The sequence below is a fragment of the Ictalurus punctatus genome, chromosome 12 (genome assembly GCF_001660625.3).
Source record: "Ictalurus punctatus breed USDA103 chromosome 12, Coco_2.0, whole genome shotgun sequence".
NCBI classification, from domain to species: Eukaryota; Metazoa; Chordata; class Actinopteri; order Siluriformes; family Ictaluridae; genus Ictalurus; species Ictalurus punctatus.
The window spans coordinates 33,394,008-33,412,102 of NC_030427.2; the positions used below are offsets into that span (position 1 = coordinate 33,394,008).

Genomic DNA, 18,095 nt, shown 5'->3' on the forward strand with positions numbered 1-18,095 from the left:
CATAACGTTATTGGAGCACTCTCATGCATGACCGGCAGAGAGCTTGTAGATCTCCTACTTGAGAGATGTCAGGGCCAGCAGAAGAGCTACCTTTAGAGTCACAAGCTTCTCAGAGGCTGACTCTAAGGGCTCAAATGGGGCACCTGACAGACCTTACAGGACCACAGTTAGGTCCCAGGAAAGTGTGCGTGGCCTGCAGATAGGCCTCAGCCGCCTGACACCATGCATAAACCTCGAAGTTAGAGGATGTTGCCCCACAGATACTTATGTTTCAAACAAACTTCTTTCACGTTGTCATTACGGGGTATTTTTGTAGAATTTTGAGGAAAATAATGAATTTAATCCATTTTGTAATAAGGCTGTAACATAACAAAATGTGGAAAAAGTGAAGCGCTGGGAATACTTTCCGGATCACTGTACATCGCTGGTCAAGCATAACGAATCTTTTTGCTTTTCAAATGACAAGAAACAATAATCGGGCACAAGGAGCATCGGGAGCATCGGGCACAAGGCAGGGTACACCCTGGACAGGGTGCCAATCCATCGCAGGGCACAATCACATACACACTCACACAGAGGTTTTTCTTAAAGGAAATTCTGACATAAAACTAGAATTTAATATATTTTTGTTATGGTATGTAGTATTTTGACACAATGTATTGTATCATATTTCCTTCATAATATCAAATCAGACAGCATTCCAAACCAACGGAAGACAGTGGAAGGAAGGACAACCCTGTTAGCATGATGTTGCTATGCTAGTCGGTTCAGTAATTTGGTTAATGATGACAAACACTACCTACCTAATATTTATATACCACCTGAAAATTTATGGATATTTACAAGTGTGCAACCAGCACCTTAAACCTTAGGACTATGAAAGAGATCTGAAAGCAGAGTTACTGGGTCCTCGGCCAAAGACGATGCTGAAAGAAGAAAATAGTGATTCTATATTTAGTACAACAAAGGATAGAAGAGAAATTCCATGTCTGCTCAACTGAACAAAAGGAGACAAACTGAGGTTGGGTTAGCATCAAGGGACTAGCATGCCTTCATTTTCTCTCTAAACACACAAAGATACTATGAGATGTGAATATACTGTATGTCCAACCTGTAGAGCACCACTTAGCATCATGTAGCTAATGCCAATCCCATTACATTCTTTTACAGATTTTCAGTCAGATTATAACAAAGTGGCTAAAATATGAGCCTATAGTTGTGTAATGTTCTGACCAGGATATCCGTTTTCTTTACAAACACAAAATATATAGACAGCAATAAAAATGATGGATATTTACAACTACTGTTGAGTATTTTCTGTTGTTTGTATAATCCATTTGCTCCATTGCAATAATTTACTAACTAAGCAATCAATGCTTATTAGCATTAGCCAGCTAGCTAGCTCGCTTTCTTGAATATACCATTATCTGGTGAGCACAGCCCCCATTTCCCTTTCTCCCCCCATTCCTCTTCCACCCAAAAATCTACCACAACCATCATAGATTTCAAATGTTGCATCCAAGATAAGTGTTCAGAACCTGCTGTGTCATTGCAGTAAGATACCAGTAGACATGTTTACACCAGCTTTATTGATGGTTCAAGTTTAGATTTTGGCCAGAAGTATCCCATTAAACTTAAAAGTTCTACTGGAAATCTAATAAAATAATAGATGTTTTGTAGACTTTTTTTTTTTTAAATTAAAATTAATATTCTGTGATTACTTAACAACAAAACATTTACAAAGTTGGGTGATGTGTTGTGATGTGTTGTGAACCCGTTACAATTTTCAGTATTTTTGCATAAATTTGACCTTAAAAGTGATCAGATCCAAGTCCTAAAGGTAGATAAAGAGAACACAACTAAACAAACCATGCAAAAATATTATAGTTTTAAAAAAAACACACACAAAAAAACATTTATTTACTGGGCAAAATTATCCTACATTAAATATCTTTATGGGGAAAAAGAAGGGGATAAAAGGGTAATGGAAGTCAGGTGTTTTAGTTGAGGGGATGGCAATCAGGTATGCGTTTTGCAGGCTCTCACATGGATCAAAAACATAAACCTGAGTCTTCACTATCAAAGTCTGGTGTTCACCACACAGGTTTATGGAAGTGTGGAATTTCTCAATCAAAGGAGATTCCTGAAGACCTCTGACCTGAAGATTTCTTGCTGCTCACCATCCCTTAACTGAGAATTTATACCATGGGCCAAATTTAAATAAAAACTAAAATATAAAATTAAAAAAAGGGGAAAAAAAGTCTTGCAAAAAGGGCACTTATCTAGTCAGAAGCCAAAAAGGTCAGGTGCTTGAGCACCACCTGGGGTCCACTTGTGCACGTGCCTGTCACTCATAACCGATATGATCTAGAAGCTGTGTAAATCTTTCTGGAAAACGTTTTGTCTAAACTGAGTAAGCTAGCTTTGTTTTTAACAACAATTACCCAATAAACAATTCCCAATCAATAACTATCTAATATTTTATCTCATTTACTTCAGTTAAGGTTTCTTACATTCCAGAAAAAATATTATTTTTTGCTCAACATGCGATCAGATTCTGCTATAAAGCTGTGATGCTTTTTTCTTTTAGTAAATAAGTACATTAATAAATTAATGTAGGGAGTGGTTAAGACTTTAGACTTCTGGTTGGAAGGTCATGAGTTCAAATCCCAGCACTGTGAATCTGCCACTGCTGGGCCCTTGATCAAGGCCCTTAACCCTCACCTGCTCAGGTGTATAAATGAGATAAATGTAAGTCACTGTGGATAAAAGCATCTGCCAAATGTGTAAATATAAATAACAATAAAGAATGATAATTTAATAAACATGAAAGGTGTGATTTAAACCTATAAAGTTTTTATTATTTTTAACATTTATTTTATTATTTTTAAGCCACTGCAGTAGATAGATGTAATAGTCCTAATTTTTAATACAAGCTTTTCCTCTGTATAACATCTCAAAAATAGACATTAATCAGAATCACCTTTATTGCCAAGTACTATGGGTTTACATGTACAAGGGCTTCGTGTTGGTGTACTGCTGCTTAACAATAACAGTAAAATCATATGAATGCTTAACTATACTTTCAAATAAAAAATCTAGTTCTCATGTAAAAAAAAAAACAAAAAACAAAAAACAACAACAACAATATATCTATTAGGTAAACTCTATTTGACATGCAGAGGAGATATCTGAGGTGAAAAGTTGAGGAACCTGCTGTAGTTTACCTCCAGGGGGCGCAAGGGTATATTTCCACAGAGTGACAGTTCGGATTTGATCTGGAGGACTTCGGCATGAAGACTTGTTTGGAAACAGCTTCTACATAACACTCAAAATGTCACTTCCAGGTAAAGAAAAAAATATATATATACCATATATATATTTTTAAAACACGCATTGATAATGATATTTTTAAATAAACTAGAATAATCTAAAACCTTACAGTAAAACCAGACTTTTAGTTTCGGTTTAATCCGCGACTCGAAATGACTTTATTTTCCGCTCGGAAGTGTTCGAGCTTCTTTCAGAGCATGTTATCTACATCTCAACATTTTAAATCAACATGGTGACCGTTTATTACGCAATGTTTTGTGGTTTAAACTGTAAATAGATTACAGATCGGTGATAGTCTGATGTAGTTCTTAAACTGATCATTGTGAGCTTTAAAAACAGCAGGAGTGTCAGAAATCTGCAGGAATTTCCAGGTGCTGCAGTTCGAGAATATTTTAATCATCTAAAATGTACTCTATTTATAAAATGTACTCTGTTTATGAAAAGTTAATCCAATTTTTTTTGTGAAAAAATAATTCCAGAGTTAACTATCTTAATAAGAGATATTAAGAGAATAATCTATTTAAAAACATTAAAAATAAATCAAATAAAACGTTTTCCCATAAAATAAATCCTATTTGGAGGATCTATGTATTACTCTCCTTTTATTTTCATTTCAAAATGAAAATAAAAGGAGAGTAATACATAGATCCTCCAAATAGGATTTATTTTAATAAATAAAAGTTGAAAACAAATGTGCCTTTTTTGTTGTTGTTGTTTTTTTTTTAGCTCCCGAACGTCCAGGCAGTTCATTGTGTTTGTGTGACTGATTTTAACTGATTATGTGACTTCTTCATCTCTAATGTCAATAATTCTCAAGTGGGGAGCCATGAGGGAGAAGAGAAGCACCCATCAGGAAGACGAAGTTCTATAGAGGAACGTCCGAACAGTAAGAATACACACCACACACACGCACGCGCGCGCGCGCGCGCGCACACACACACACACATACACACAAATTTCCCAAATTAAAAAATCACATGCAAAGTATTACAGAACTTGATTAATAATAATGGTTTAAGCCATGGCCATGGTTGTGCTGAGACTGTATTATGTGGCTGAATAAAAGCATTTGCAATAGTTCACTCCAGACCGTAATTGTGTGGATGGGCCTCGTGTTAGACACACTCCAGACATGCCCCAACGCCCCTTCACTCCACCCCACAGCATGCTCCCAGTGCACCAAATAACTCCTGGGTTATCAGAAATCATGCTGTGCTTCAGAAAGAAAACAAAAATGTAAAGACATGAAAGATAGTAACACTGGCAGTGCTTCTCCAAGATGGAGTATTTAATTTTTGCTGAAGGGATTAAATTTGATGTGGAGTAAGTGATGTAGCTCCTGGACAGGTCTGTAAATGCAGTCTGTACAAAGCTTTGAACTGTTTCAGTGGCCTTCTTTACATAACGAATCCTGCAGAAAGTAGATCAATTCTTATCACTTAGAGAGTCATGTAAGGAGATGCTAGGCTATACAGCTATGCTAACAATGCTAATAGTAAGTTCTGCTGAAAACTGCTGCGTAAACAACAGGGCAGCAGAAGCTCTTAACCATCTTCATAAAACACTATGAGTCAAATTTCTCTTATGTCTACTGCTATAAATGTTGAGTGCTGATTTTACAGATCATGCTGCTGAATGGCTGAGTGAGCAAAAGCTAAATGCTACAATGCTAACATCAGCCGTCCAGCACATTGGAGACATGGAACGCCGATGCTAACTGCTGTAACAGGCAGCTAGCAGTGTAAAATGATAATTCACTCAGGAGAAGAGAAATCTAATAATCATAAATATAATCAGTTGAATATAGTGTGTTTTAGGGCTATAGTCTGACTTCCAAACACTTGAAGGTCGGAGCTGGCAAACGCTAAATGCTTAAATGCTAACATCAGCCAGCTTTTATACAGAGCTCCGTTGCTTGTTGCTCTAACAAGCAGAGCAACATAGGACGATAAAGTCACTCAGAATAAATTAAATAAAATACAATAAATCAGTATCTGTTTAGGGGAGATATTAATCTAAGAGCTTAGTTAGACACACTGACAGGTGAAATAAAAATGAGGTAGTTAGTTTCTGGCTTTATTGGTTATTAAAAGCTGTGCGCTGGGTAAAGTGTAAAGCATAATTAATTAAAGTTTTTGTTGTATAGAGAAAGCTCCACAATTCCTAATTATTCTACAGTGCTTAATGAGGATAATGCTTTATAATCTTTATAATAGTTGAACTTGGTAACTCAAGCTGAACTTTACTGCCTACCATAGCGCCTGGGGTGGAGCTCTGTGAACACAGGTGGAAAAATTAACCATTAGAGAATTAATCTGGAAAAAAGACATTTTACATTCATTTTCTGTACCGCTTATCCTTACTGAGTTGCAGGGAACCTGGATTCTATCCCAGGGAGCATGGGGCACAAGGTGGGGTACACACTAGACGGGGTGCCAATCCATCGCACACTCAAATACACATTCACACACCCATTCATACACTACAGACACTTTGGACATGCCAATCAGCCTACCATGCATGTTTTTGGACTGGGGGAGGAAACCGGAGTACCTCAGAGGAAACTCCCGAATGATGGGGAGAACTTTGCACACACAGGGAACTGCCAACCCTTGGAGGTGTGAGGAGAACATGCTAACCACTAAACTGGCATGTGCCCAGTGGAACAAAAAACAAAACAAAGCAAAACAAAACAACAATGCTTATAATTAAGTGTGGACATCAGTGTTAGGGAAGCTATTTTGAAATTGTAGCTTTTCAAAGCTACAAGCTACTCATTAGCAGTTAAACTATAGTCAAGCTACCTTTTTGAACATATCGTTAGCTACACTACAAGTTACTAAGAAAAAGTAGCTAACTACACTGAAGCTACTCGAATGTCATTATTCTGAATCAGCTTGTGAATAACTGTGTATAATTTCGCATAAAGAAATTAAACACAATTTAAAAATAATTCAGATCAGTTATGAATGTATAATGTGCACATAAGGCTACTTATCAATTTAACATGACAATGATGTTCATTTCTATACGTGTCCTTAAAATTGTGCTTGAACTCTTGGATGTTGTATTATAATCGAAGATTTCAACAAAGAATTTAAATCTTTGGTATGTGAAGATTACATGTAAAGGTGTAAGATTAATTAATTCATTTCTTAAGGAACAAATAAATACACAGATATTTGGTTTTCCCATTATCAGAATCAGTCACCATCTCGCGCTCCATCATGGATAATGATGAAGGACGAGTGTGTCTAACTTCAATAATTGATAGGAACCTTTTTTTGGCTGTTCCCTTAAACGAGATGTTGAGAAAAACAGTCAGAGTGACACACAGCTGAGAAATGTAGTTAAGGTAGTCACGTCACTATTTTAGTTAACTACTCCCCAACACTGGAGCATATTATTAAACTTTCTCTACCACATAATTGTCATTTTGACTAAATAATATTCTACTTCACACAGTATCATGCACTTTCTTTATTACATTAGGACAGCTTTATACATGTATATACTATATATGTATAGTCAACGGAGCATCGGAGCATCAGAGCACAATTTCTTGCAGGATTCTCTGTGCAGGTCATCATGATATTTGAGCACCAACCATGTAAGCTTGTTGTTATCTGTGCTTTAGTGTCAGTCTTTATTGGCTAGTTTAATTAAACTGTGAATTGAGTTGGTTCTCAGACTGTTTTGCTTTTTTGGGCCAAAATAAGATTATATATGACTGATGGTTTTAATGAATGTATTTTTAAGTGTCTGAAGTGGGGAAGGACGAGCGCTCAGAGCAACAACCGTCAGGAAGACACAGTCCTGATGGGAAACGTCCAAACAGTAAGAACACATCCTACCTATATATACCTCAAAACAATGACATTTATAAACATTTATAAAGTTTATTAATAACACCATTCATGACTATGACAGTGATTATTATAGACAGCCACAATGACAGGGCTTTACTGCTGTGTGAACTAATTCAGCTCTCATATAGGGGAGTTAGTCATAGTGTCCTGTAAGGGTACTGTGAACACTGATCCTGTACATGGTGACTACATTTTAAATGATTTAGAACCCAATTCTGAAAAAGTTTGGACAGTATGGAAAATGCTAATAAGAACAAAGAGAGTGTAAATGTACTTTGACTTGTATTTACACAAAATTGTATAAAGACAAAGTATTTGATGTTTTATGTAATCAACTGCATAGTTGTTTTTTTAAGGTAAACATTTATTTTGAAATTGATGCATCAACACATTCCAAAAAAGTTGTGACAGGGGCAGTTAAGGACTAATAGCGATGTGAGAAGTTGAAATAAGAAGGTGATGTGAAACAGGTGAGGCGATCGTCTAATCATAGTGTATAAGGAGCCTCCAAAGAAGACCTAGTCCTTCAACAGCAAGTATGGGTCGAGGTTCAACGATCTGCCCACACATATGTCAGAGAATAATCCAACACTTTGAGAAGAACATTCCCCAAAGACACATCGGAATGGATTTTGGGTATTTCACCTTCTACAGTGCACAATATAATTAAAAGATTCAAGGAGTCTGGTCAAATCTCGGTGTGTAAAGGGCAAGGCCAAAAACCACTTCTGAATGCACATGATCTCCGATCCCTCAGACGTAACTGTCTTAAAACCGTTATGAGTCTGTAACGGAGATCCTGACATGGGCTCGGGAATACCAAAGATTTGTTACTCGACACCATTCGCCGGTGCAGGTTAAGGCTTTACTATGCAAAGCAGAAGCCATACATCAACACTGTCCAGAAGCTCTGCCCACTTCTCTGGGCTCGGTCTCGTCTGAGATGGACAGTAGCACAGTGGAATTGTGTTTTGTGGTCCGACGAGTCGACATTTCAAATAGTTTTTGGATACATTTCGGAGCAACATATTCTGCCATCCAGAGCAGGACAACGCCAATCCACATTCTGCCCGGGTTACAAGCGCATGGTTGCGTGAGCAGAGAGTGCGGGGGCGAGCATGGTCTACTGCAGTCCTGTCCTCTCTCCCATTGAGGACGTGTGGTGCATTATGAAGCAAAAAATAAGTCGACAAAGTCCTCGTACATTTACACAGGTGAAGAAATGCATAATGGATGAATGGGGAAAATTCCGCTTGTTAAACTTAACCAACTGGTGTCTTCACTCAGAGTCCAAACGCTTAATAAGTGTTATTAAAACAAAAGGTGATGTTACATAGTGGGAAACAGTCGACTGTCCCAACTTTTCTGGAGTGTGTTGCAGTCATCAGATTTGAAATGAGTGTATATTTTCAAAAATAAATTAAATTCACAAAGGAAAACATCTAATAATGTGTTAATAATGTATTTTCAGTATATACAGGGTGAACTGAATTTTCAAATGTCTCTGTTTTTTTTCTCTTCATTTTCCATACTGTCCCAACTTTTTTGAAATTGGGGTTGTACTTCTTGTAAGGCCAAATCCCAACAAAGGGCCATATACAGCTTCAGTGACTTAACTCCATAAGTTACATTGATACTTAATTGAGGCAATATGAATAATATGCAGGTGCTTATACCCATTTTATCTGGACACCACTTATCACCTTCATACAGGACATCAGTGACTTACTTCAGAACAACCAATCACACAAGGTCTGGACTCTTACAGCTATGGTTAATTTATTCTGTGTTATTCTGTCTTTATGGGACCTTCCAGTATATTGTGATGAATCTAAACAACTCTAAAAACGTTGAGCACTGGTGGTGTTGTTGCACTTCAGTCCTTAAAAAGAAATAAAAAGACCTTTTTAAAAAGTGAATAATCTTTTGTGAATTACAAAAAAAATTAAAATGAAAACTAAAAGACTAATATGATGATATCTGAAAGAGAAGATGACGAGTGTTTAAATAATCTAATAGGAGTCTCGTAAATCACAAATACATCATATATATATAGAGTGGCAAGAAAAAGTATGGGAATGCTTCACTTTTTCAACATTTTGTTATGTTACAGCCTTATTCCAATATGGATTAAATTCATTATTTTCCTCAAAATTCTACAAACAATACCCCATAATGACAACATGAAAGAAGTTTGGTTGAAATCTTTGCAAATTTATTACAAATAAAAACAAAAAAAGCACATTTACATAAGTATTCACAGCCTTTGCTCAATACTTTGTTGAAGCACCTTTGGCACCAACTACAGCCTCAAGTCTTTTTGAGTATGAGTTTGAGTATGATGCTACATGCTTGGCACACCTATTTTTGGGCAGTTTCTCCCATTCTTTTTTGCAGGACCTCTCAAGCTCCATCAGGTTGGATGGGGAGCGTCGATGCACAGCCATTTTCAGATCTCTCCAGAGATGTTCAATCGGGTTCAAGTCTGGGCTATGGCTGGGTAACTCAAGGACATTCACAGAGTTGTCCTGTAGCCACTCCTTTGTTATCTTGGCTGTGTGCTTAGGGTCGTTGTCCTGTTGGAAGATCAACCTTCGCCCCAGTCTGAGGTTCAGAGCGCTCTGGAGCAGGTTTTCATCAAGGATGTTTCTGTACATTGCTGCATTCATCTTTCCCTCAATCCTGACTAGTCTCATAGTTCCTGCTGCTGAAAAACATCCCCGCAGCATGATGCTGCCACCACCATGCTTCACTGTAGGGATGATATTGGCCAGGTGATGAGTGGTGCCTGGTTTCCTCCAGACATGACGCTTGCCATTCAGGCCAAAGAGTTCAATCATTGTTCAGTCTTTGGTCTGAGAGTCCTTCAGGTGCCTTTTGGCAAACTCCAGGCGGGCTGTCATGTGCCTATTACTGAGGAGTGGCTTCCATCTGGCCACTCTACCATTCAGGCCTGATTGATGGAGTTATGCAGAGATGGTTGTTCTTCTGGAAGGTTCTCCTCTCTCCACAGAGACATGTTGGAACTCTGTCAGAGTGACCATCGGGTTTTTGGTCACCTCCCCGACTAAGGCCCTTCTCCCCCGATCGCTCAGTTTGGCCGGGCGGCCAGCTCTAGGAAGAGTCCTGCTGGCTCCAGACTTCCTCCATTTACGGATGATGGAGGCCACTGTGCTCATTGGGACCTTCACTGCTGCAGAAATGTTTCTGTACCCTTCCCCAGATCTGTGCCTCGACACAATCCTGTCTCGGAGGTCTCCAGACAATTCCTTGGACTTCATGGCTTGGGTTGTACTTTGACATGCAGTGTTAACTGTGGGACCTTATATAGACAGGTGTGTGCCTTTCCAAATCATGTCCAATAAACAGAATTTACCACAGGTGGACTGCAATCAAGCTGTAGAATCATCTCAAGGATGATCAGTGGAAACAGGATGCACCTGAGCTCAATTTTGAGTGTCATGGCAAAGGCTGTGAATACTTATGTACATGTGCTTTTTTTTGTTTTTTATTTTTAATAAATTTGCAAAAAGTTTCAAACAAACTTCTTTCATGTTGTCATTATGGGGTATTGTTTGTAGAATTTTGAGGAAAATAATGAATTTAATCCATTTTGGAATAAGGCTGTAACATAACAAAATGTGGAAAAAGTGAAGCGTTCACATACTTTTTCTTGCCACTGTGTGTGTGTGTGTGTGTGTGTGTGTGTGTGTATATATATATATATATATATATATATATATATATATATATATATATATATATATGTATATATGTATATGTATATATATATATATATGTATATGATTACTCAGCAGCACATGGAATAGCACTTGATCCAGACTGCATTTTAATATTTTGTCATTGTGCTCATGAAATAGGAGATTGTGTCATACTCTCAGTTCACTATTTGAGTTTAAAGGTGAGTTCTGTTTGAATATTCTTCTCAAGGAAAATCTGGCAACCTCGAAGGCATGAACTAAAATACAGGTGATTTTAATAATCTGGAGGTGGACCTTATAAAATCCACTTAAGCAGCTGTGTAATCCGATTCCTCCCCACTTTATATGAGGAATAAACATCTTGTAGACGACTAATGGTCAATATTACCTATTACCTATAATATTACCTATGGCCTATTTTCCATAGACTCATTAGTTTCTCTCTGTAATCACACAAGCTAAGAAATCTAATGTAAAATATAAACTGCTTATATACAAACACAGTACAATATGTGATAAAAAAAATTATTGAAAGCTACAAAATAATGAGTTTTTGAAAAATCTAACACAAGATGTGCGTTTTGACAAGTTATTCTTCTGTGTCTTAGTGTCTACGTTGAGGATGGTGCTGGTGGGAAAAACTGGAGCTGGGAAAAGTTCCTCAGGAAACACCATCCTGGGCAGGAAAGCCTTCAGAGCTGCACAGAGTGGATCATCTGTAACTAAAGAGTGCTGGAAGGAGACTGAAGAGGTTGCTGGTAGGCAGCTGGATGTGGTGGACACTCCTGGTCTTTTTGATATAACTTACTCAGAAAAAATCTTTGAAAAAGAAATCAGTAAGTGCATTAACATGACGGCTCCGGGACCCCATGCCATAATTCTGGTTGTTCAGCCTGGTCCCTTCACCAAGGAGGAACTTCTCACAGTGGAGAAGATTAGAGCTCTTTTTGGAGAAGACGCAGATAAATACACTATGATCCTCTTCACCCATGCAGACCAACTAACAGGAACCATCGAGGAACATCTCTGTGAGGCTGGAGGGAAACTCAAACCCCTGATTGATGTGTTTGGAGGGAGGTATCATGTGTTTGACAACACAAGAATGGATGATCGGGCTCAGGTTCTGGAGTTCTTGGACAAAGTGGAAAGTATGGTGTCTGAAAATGGGGGTGAAAACTACACCAGCGACATGTTTCAGAATGTGGAGGAAAAGCTGAAGGAGAAGGAGGAGGAGTTAAAGAAGCACTATACAGAATCAGAGAGAAAATTAACATCTCAATACAGTGAGGAAATCAGAAAATTAAAGGAGACCATTGAAAAGCTAAAAGAATCAGAGCACAAAAAAGATAAAAGGATTGAACAGTTGAAAGAGTTAATTAAAAAGAAGGCTATAGAGCTGAATGAATACAAGAGATTTTACAAAATTAAGTGTAGGAATGTGAGACTGGAGGCAGAAGAAACAGAATTTGATGAAAACATACCGACAACTGTATCTGCCAAGTTAAAAAAACTTCGCATTTAAGGTGGAATCCAGCCCAACTTTAAATCCTAGTGTTTAGGTGCTGACGACATGGCTTAAATGATAAAAGCACTATTCGGATAAAAATGACCACAACTTCACAGGGTTTATCAACATTAGGTATGACACTTTTTAAACCCATGTACATGTATACACTGTATGGCCAAAAGTATGTGCACCCCTGACCATCACACCCATATGTGCTTGTTGAACATCTCATTCCAGACTTTGAAATGAATATTATAAATTCTGTTATAATACACTCCACTCTTCTGGGAAGACTTTCCACTAGACTTTGGGATGTGGCCGTGGGGATTTGTGTTCATTCAGCTACAAGAGCGTTAGTGAGGTTGAGATCAGGTGCTGATGTTGATGTGAGGAGATCAAGTTCATCCCAAAGGTGATGAGTCAGTGGGGTTGAGGTCAGGGATCTGTGCAGGACACTCGAGTTTTCTACCTTCTTCCAACTTTCACACACCACGTCTTCATGGAGCTCACTTTGTGCACTGTTAGGTTCCACGTATCTCAGGAATCTCAGATTATGCATAAGGGGAGTAGGCGAAGCCATCCCATATAACATTTTGCCATATACCCATAATCCCAAAACGGATCACCTTCCCCATCATAAATCATTAGTTTGATCTGAGCAAATACATGCGGCTCAAAGGAACCACGGAGTGAAATAATTTGAAGCTCCTGTGCGCATGCAACTGACCAGCCGTGTACACAATCTAAATATGGAACTGTATATAATCCGCCTAACACAGTCTCAATCCAGTCTCTGGGTGTCATGCCAGGAGATGGAAGAACCGGGCTGGACAGTGACCCTCCCATAACTAACTTGGAAAACAACACGCACAATAACACAATAATACTTAACACACAATACTACAATACAAATATAACACTCTCTTAGGCAAACCACACAGACAGTTTTGCAAATTATTCTACAAATATAAAATGCAATTATTAGATTAGGCAGGCATAACTTTACAGAGGATCATAGACCAGAGTATAGATTATCGGTGACAGATAATCACTCACTTATCTAATTATAATTATAAATATGGGTACGAAATTTCACCGCACCGGGGAGGAAAGAAAAACACTCACCTGTCCCGGAGTCATCGCACTTCCGACACCAAATTGTTAGATTTCATGTATCTCAGGAATCTCAGATTATGCTTTATACCTGTCAGATCGTCCGTCATGCCTTCCAGCCTGTTTTACCATTAACTTCTATTAACTTTTAGAAAGCGTGGTTTACCGTGGAGCGTTCAGGACTGGAGGGTCTAAAATGAACACACACTGATTTCATGCATGCTCATAAAGACACCCCACTTTATTCGTGCAACCCATGTTTAAAATGGGATGTATTTATACACATTGATAACAACAGTGCGTGCACGGTTTCTACTGGTCCAGGTGTCAGACAGATTTAAACACACAGTACATAGTCATAATACAAAATAAGTCCAGTGTCAGGGTGACACGGAAATATATAATAATATAATCAAGGATAGCAGTTGATCACATTATTTAAAGAGGCAATCAAATGAATACAGAGGTAATTAAATGATTACATTCATCATAGGTATTTGATAGCAGTTCATAATATAAGAGAATATATGGTATAAGAGAATTTCCTTTCATGCACTTTGTGTCATGCTGGAACAGTGTTTGGGATTCTTAGTTCCAGTGAAGGGAAAGTGTAAAGATACAGCATACAGAGATGTTCTATACATTTGTGTGTGCTTCCATATACCACATAAAGGTGCACATACTTCCTGCCATATAGTGTATATCAGGGATATTTCAAAATTCACTTAGGCCATTAGATTTTAACTATTTAGAAAAAGTCACAACCCTAACAAACAATTAGCTAACAATCACATATAGAACAACTGAAGAGGTGAGCATCAGTAAAATCCAAATATAGAATAAAAATATTTTTTATAGAATGTGAGCAGTAGTGTAGTGCAAATGCAAATGTAACTGAAATTACCCTCTGAAGGAGCAGACAAATCCTGATTAACCACATGCATACTGTACAATTGGTGCAATACCATTTTTCAAACAGGAATTAACTCAACGAACAACTTCTTACAGGAGTGACCTGACTGATGGATTTATAAGCACAAGCAAAAACTAAATCTTGTGTATAGCATAATATTAAAAAAAACTGAATTTACACTGATCAGTAAATGCTGACAAAAGTAAATAGTTGTTTACTATAAGAACCATGGGCTCTCATTAATATAGATGTACATTTAAGAAGACTCACTAACGTGAACTTCAATTAACTGGCTTCAACTTTTTTAATTGCAGGACTTATTTAAGTTACACACCAGTTTAACATTTTATGAAATGCAGTCAGTTCATATTAATGGCCTATGAGAAAGTGATTCAAAAACTAATCCAGAAATGAACACAAATAAAACTAGCCTTTTAATTAGGATAAAAGAAAAGGTTCCTTTATAAGAGGAGGAAGAATTGTGTCTATGGTAGTCAACGTGCTGTGATGGCTGAATTGCATTACTGTAGGAGTTAGAGCACACTCTGCTTAGGAAGCTCTCCTCCACTGTTGAGCTTTTTCTTTGTCTTTGGAGTTGTGTGGGCATGGCTAAATGTAAGTGAGATGCAAAAAATGCAAGTTTTATTTTTCTCTCAAAAAATGGAGAAGCAGGCCTCATGGTGAAAATGTTTGAATTAATACATTTAAGCCATAACTGTTTTTGAATACTAAAGATAAATTAACAAACTAGCTAGCATTTTTGTCAGCATTTATTCTGAATATTTATAGATGTTATGTACTGATAGCCAGCTAATGCTTAGGTGTGTTCTTGTAAGCTAATTGTAGTTAGCTGATTAGAATTAGCTAGGTTAGTAAACATTAGTTTCATAGCTATTGTTAATGTTGACCAACATCTTGTATAATGTTTTTGTAGTTGAATGTTTACCTTTGTTACTTCTTCAGCTTTGCAGTGTTCATTTCCTGTTCTGCAAGAAAGCTATATTTACTGCTGTGGTTACATCCTGTGTTCAAAATTGATGTGGGCAAGATGAAAAAAAGAGAAAGTTTCAAAGACAGAGCAAGGTGGTGAATAACAATGCTTTCTTAACTGTAAATCAGGTCAGAAATAAAACACTTTATAATTGTAAGGAAGTTGTATGTATGGCATAATCATAGTGTAAATATTAAATTGTATTTTACTTCTTTAAAATTTTGTTTTTCTTTATATTTTATTTAATTATATGTTTTTATTTATCAGGACCTAAATAACAATGTGCGGTCCTCAACAACTTGTAAAACCAAACAAAGGACCTCAGGTGCCAATAAAAAGCATGACAGATTTCAATATACAGTCATTTTTTCCCTCCAAAATAAACCAACATTACAATAAACCAGGCAAGAAAAAAATAAATACACCCTATAGTAACATGTAGCACCTTCAGTAACAATAACTTGAAGTAAATGTTTTCTGTAGGAGTTTATCAGTCTCACATCATTTTGGAGAAATTTTGGCCCGCTTTTCTTTACAACATTGCTTCAGTTCATTGATGTTTGAGGACATTAGTTTATACATAGCTCTCTTAAGATCCCACCTCAACATCTCAATGGAGTTGAGGTCTGGACTTTGACTTGGCCTTTCCAACACCTTTTTTTTTTCTTCTTCTTTAGCCATTCAGATTCTGTTGATTTGTTGTTGTGTTAGCACACTCTAAAAAATAAAAATAAACACTGGGTTAAAAAGAACCCAAATTGGGTTATTTTTAGCCCAATGGCTGGGTAAATATAGGACATAACACATTTGGGGTTAAACTAACCCATCTAGTTGGTTGCTAATTTTAACCAGCAAAGGATGCAATTTTAACATTAATTTTATTTCATAAATGGATTAATATTTTTAGGGTTATTTTTACCCTTTGAAAATATCAAATCTACCACATTATAAACAAACACATCAACATGGTCTCTCCTTTATTTATACACAAGAAGGTGTTCAGGAATGTATTGCTAGAGCTGCTAAAGTGGTGTTTATATATAGCTGTTGAAGTATGATGACTGAAATAAGTCATACAAGATGAAATCGTGAGATGTTTAAAGGAGATGTTTAAAACCTTAAAAAAAAAACCAACAACTGAGTAACCAACTTATGAGCATTGAGCATTACAAACAAGTTTGCTAAAGCTAATGAACATAGCGGTGCATTTAAGGTCATATAAACTGGACTGTTATCACACATTTCTGCTTTTTCTAGTGTACAGTAATGCTGTTATGGATAAATATATTGGTACGAACCTTCACTCAATCATGTGTTCAGTGTTAACACACCTGTGTGTCTGTTTAAGGACAACAGAATTTTGTGTTGTTTTATTAACCCCATCAGTGAGTTAGTACATTTACACATGCTGGGTGTTAAACATTTCCACACAAAGATGTGTTAAAAATAACACAAATAGCACGGATGTGTTTATACTTTTGTCCCTTTAATGCACTTTGTTTGTCAAAATCCTAGTAAAAAAGCTCAAAACTCTTCCATGTGAAAAGCTGTAAAGGAGCAAAAAGAGTGTTGGTTAGCGGTTAGCTACAAAATATGGACAAATGCCTTTGGGCTTTAACTGAGAAATTGTTACAGAATCCCAAACTGTAATTTTAGAAATGTGACCTCCACTCTCATCTCAATTCTCACCTGGAGAATCTATCTGACTTGTGAATATTTATTTACAGTCTAAATAACTGTCAAGTATAATTTGAACATCACTCAGTGAAAGACACACAGTAGGCTACTCTATTCTCTCACAAAACAAGAGTATTATTTTTAATTCATGCACCAAACGTAAGAAAATACAGATCTCTTCATTTATAGAAACCAAAATAATAATTAAAAAAACAAGTTCCCATACAGGGAATGTCCCATAATTAATAGACGAAGCAATAAGGAAGCCAGCCTCTAGTCATAAAAGAAAAATTTTGGAAATGTGACCTCCACTCTCCTGAACAAAATGGTGCTGTAGATTCACCAGATATTTATTTTCCTGCCTTTAGCACCTCACCAACAATTTTGTTTCATCTATCCATCTTCTATACTGCTTATCCTTTTCAGGGTCACAGGAAACCAGGAAACCTGGAGCCTGTCCCAGGGAGCATCGGGCACAAGGCAGGGTACGCCCTGGACAGGGTGTCAGTCCATCGCAGGGCGAACACACACACACACACACACGTTCATACACTACAGACACACCAATAAGCCTACCGTGCATGTGTTTGGACTGGGGGAGGAAACCCCCACAGCACAGGGAGAACATGCAAACTCCGCAGACACATGGTCACGGTGGGAATCGAACTCCTGACCCTGGAGGCATGAGGCAAACGTGCTAACCCTAAGCCACTGTGCTCCCGCCAATTTTGTTTGCATATTAATTGCTAATTGCTAATTAATTTAACCAACATTACAGAGATAGAGGAAAACATTACAACCTACTTTAACCCTATCCTCTCTTTCTGTCACGTTAACCTTGTGAAGAACTTTTGGCCTTGACATTACTGAGCTAGCTAAGTTCCGTTATCCAATGATCCTGCACCTGTAACCCGGTATTAACATTCACCCAACACATGAAGAAACACGGCTCTATCCCATCCTACTAATG

General features: G+C 37.4%; 1 protein-coding gene across 5 annotated transcripts in view; it reads left to right on the forward strand.

Moving 5' to 3' along the window:
• Nucleotides 1-15,802, forward strand: part of LOC108272504 (GTPase IMAP family member 7) — a 52,789-nt gene extending 36,987 nt beyond the window's left edge. The window contains exons 1-4 of one of the 5 annotated variants that reach the window (XM_017480945.3): nt 3,261-3,347; nt 4,151-4,219; nt 7,093-7,170; nt 11,533-15,802. In XM_017480945.3, the coding sequence (XP_017336434.1) occupies nt 3,335-3,347; nt 4,151-4,219; nt 7,093-7,170; nt 11,533-12,446 (1,074 nt within the window). In that variant the 5' untranslated portion in view covers nt 3,261-3,334 and the 3' untranslated portion in view covers nt 12,447-15,802. Of the gene's footprint in view, nt 1-3,260; nt 3,348-4,059; nt 4,220-4,279; nt 4,681-7,092; nt 7,171-11,532 lie in introns of those variants that run through there. The other 4 variants (XM_017480947.3, XM_053684025.1, XM_017480948.3 and 1 more) reach the window with 4 other exon arrangements.
• The last annotated feature ends 2,293 nt before the right edge of the window (nt 15,803-18,095 follow it).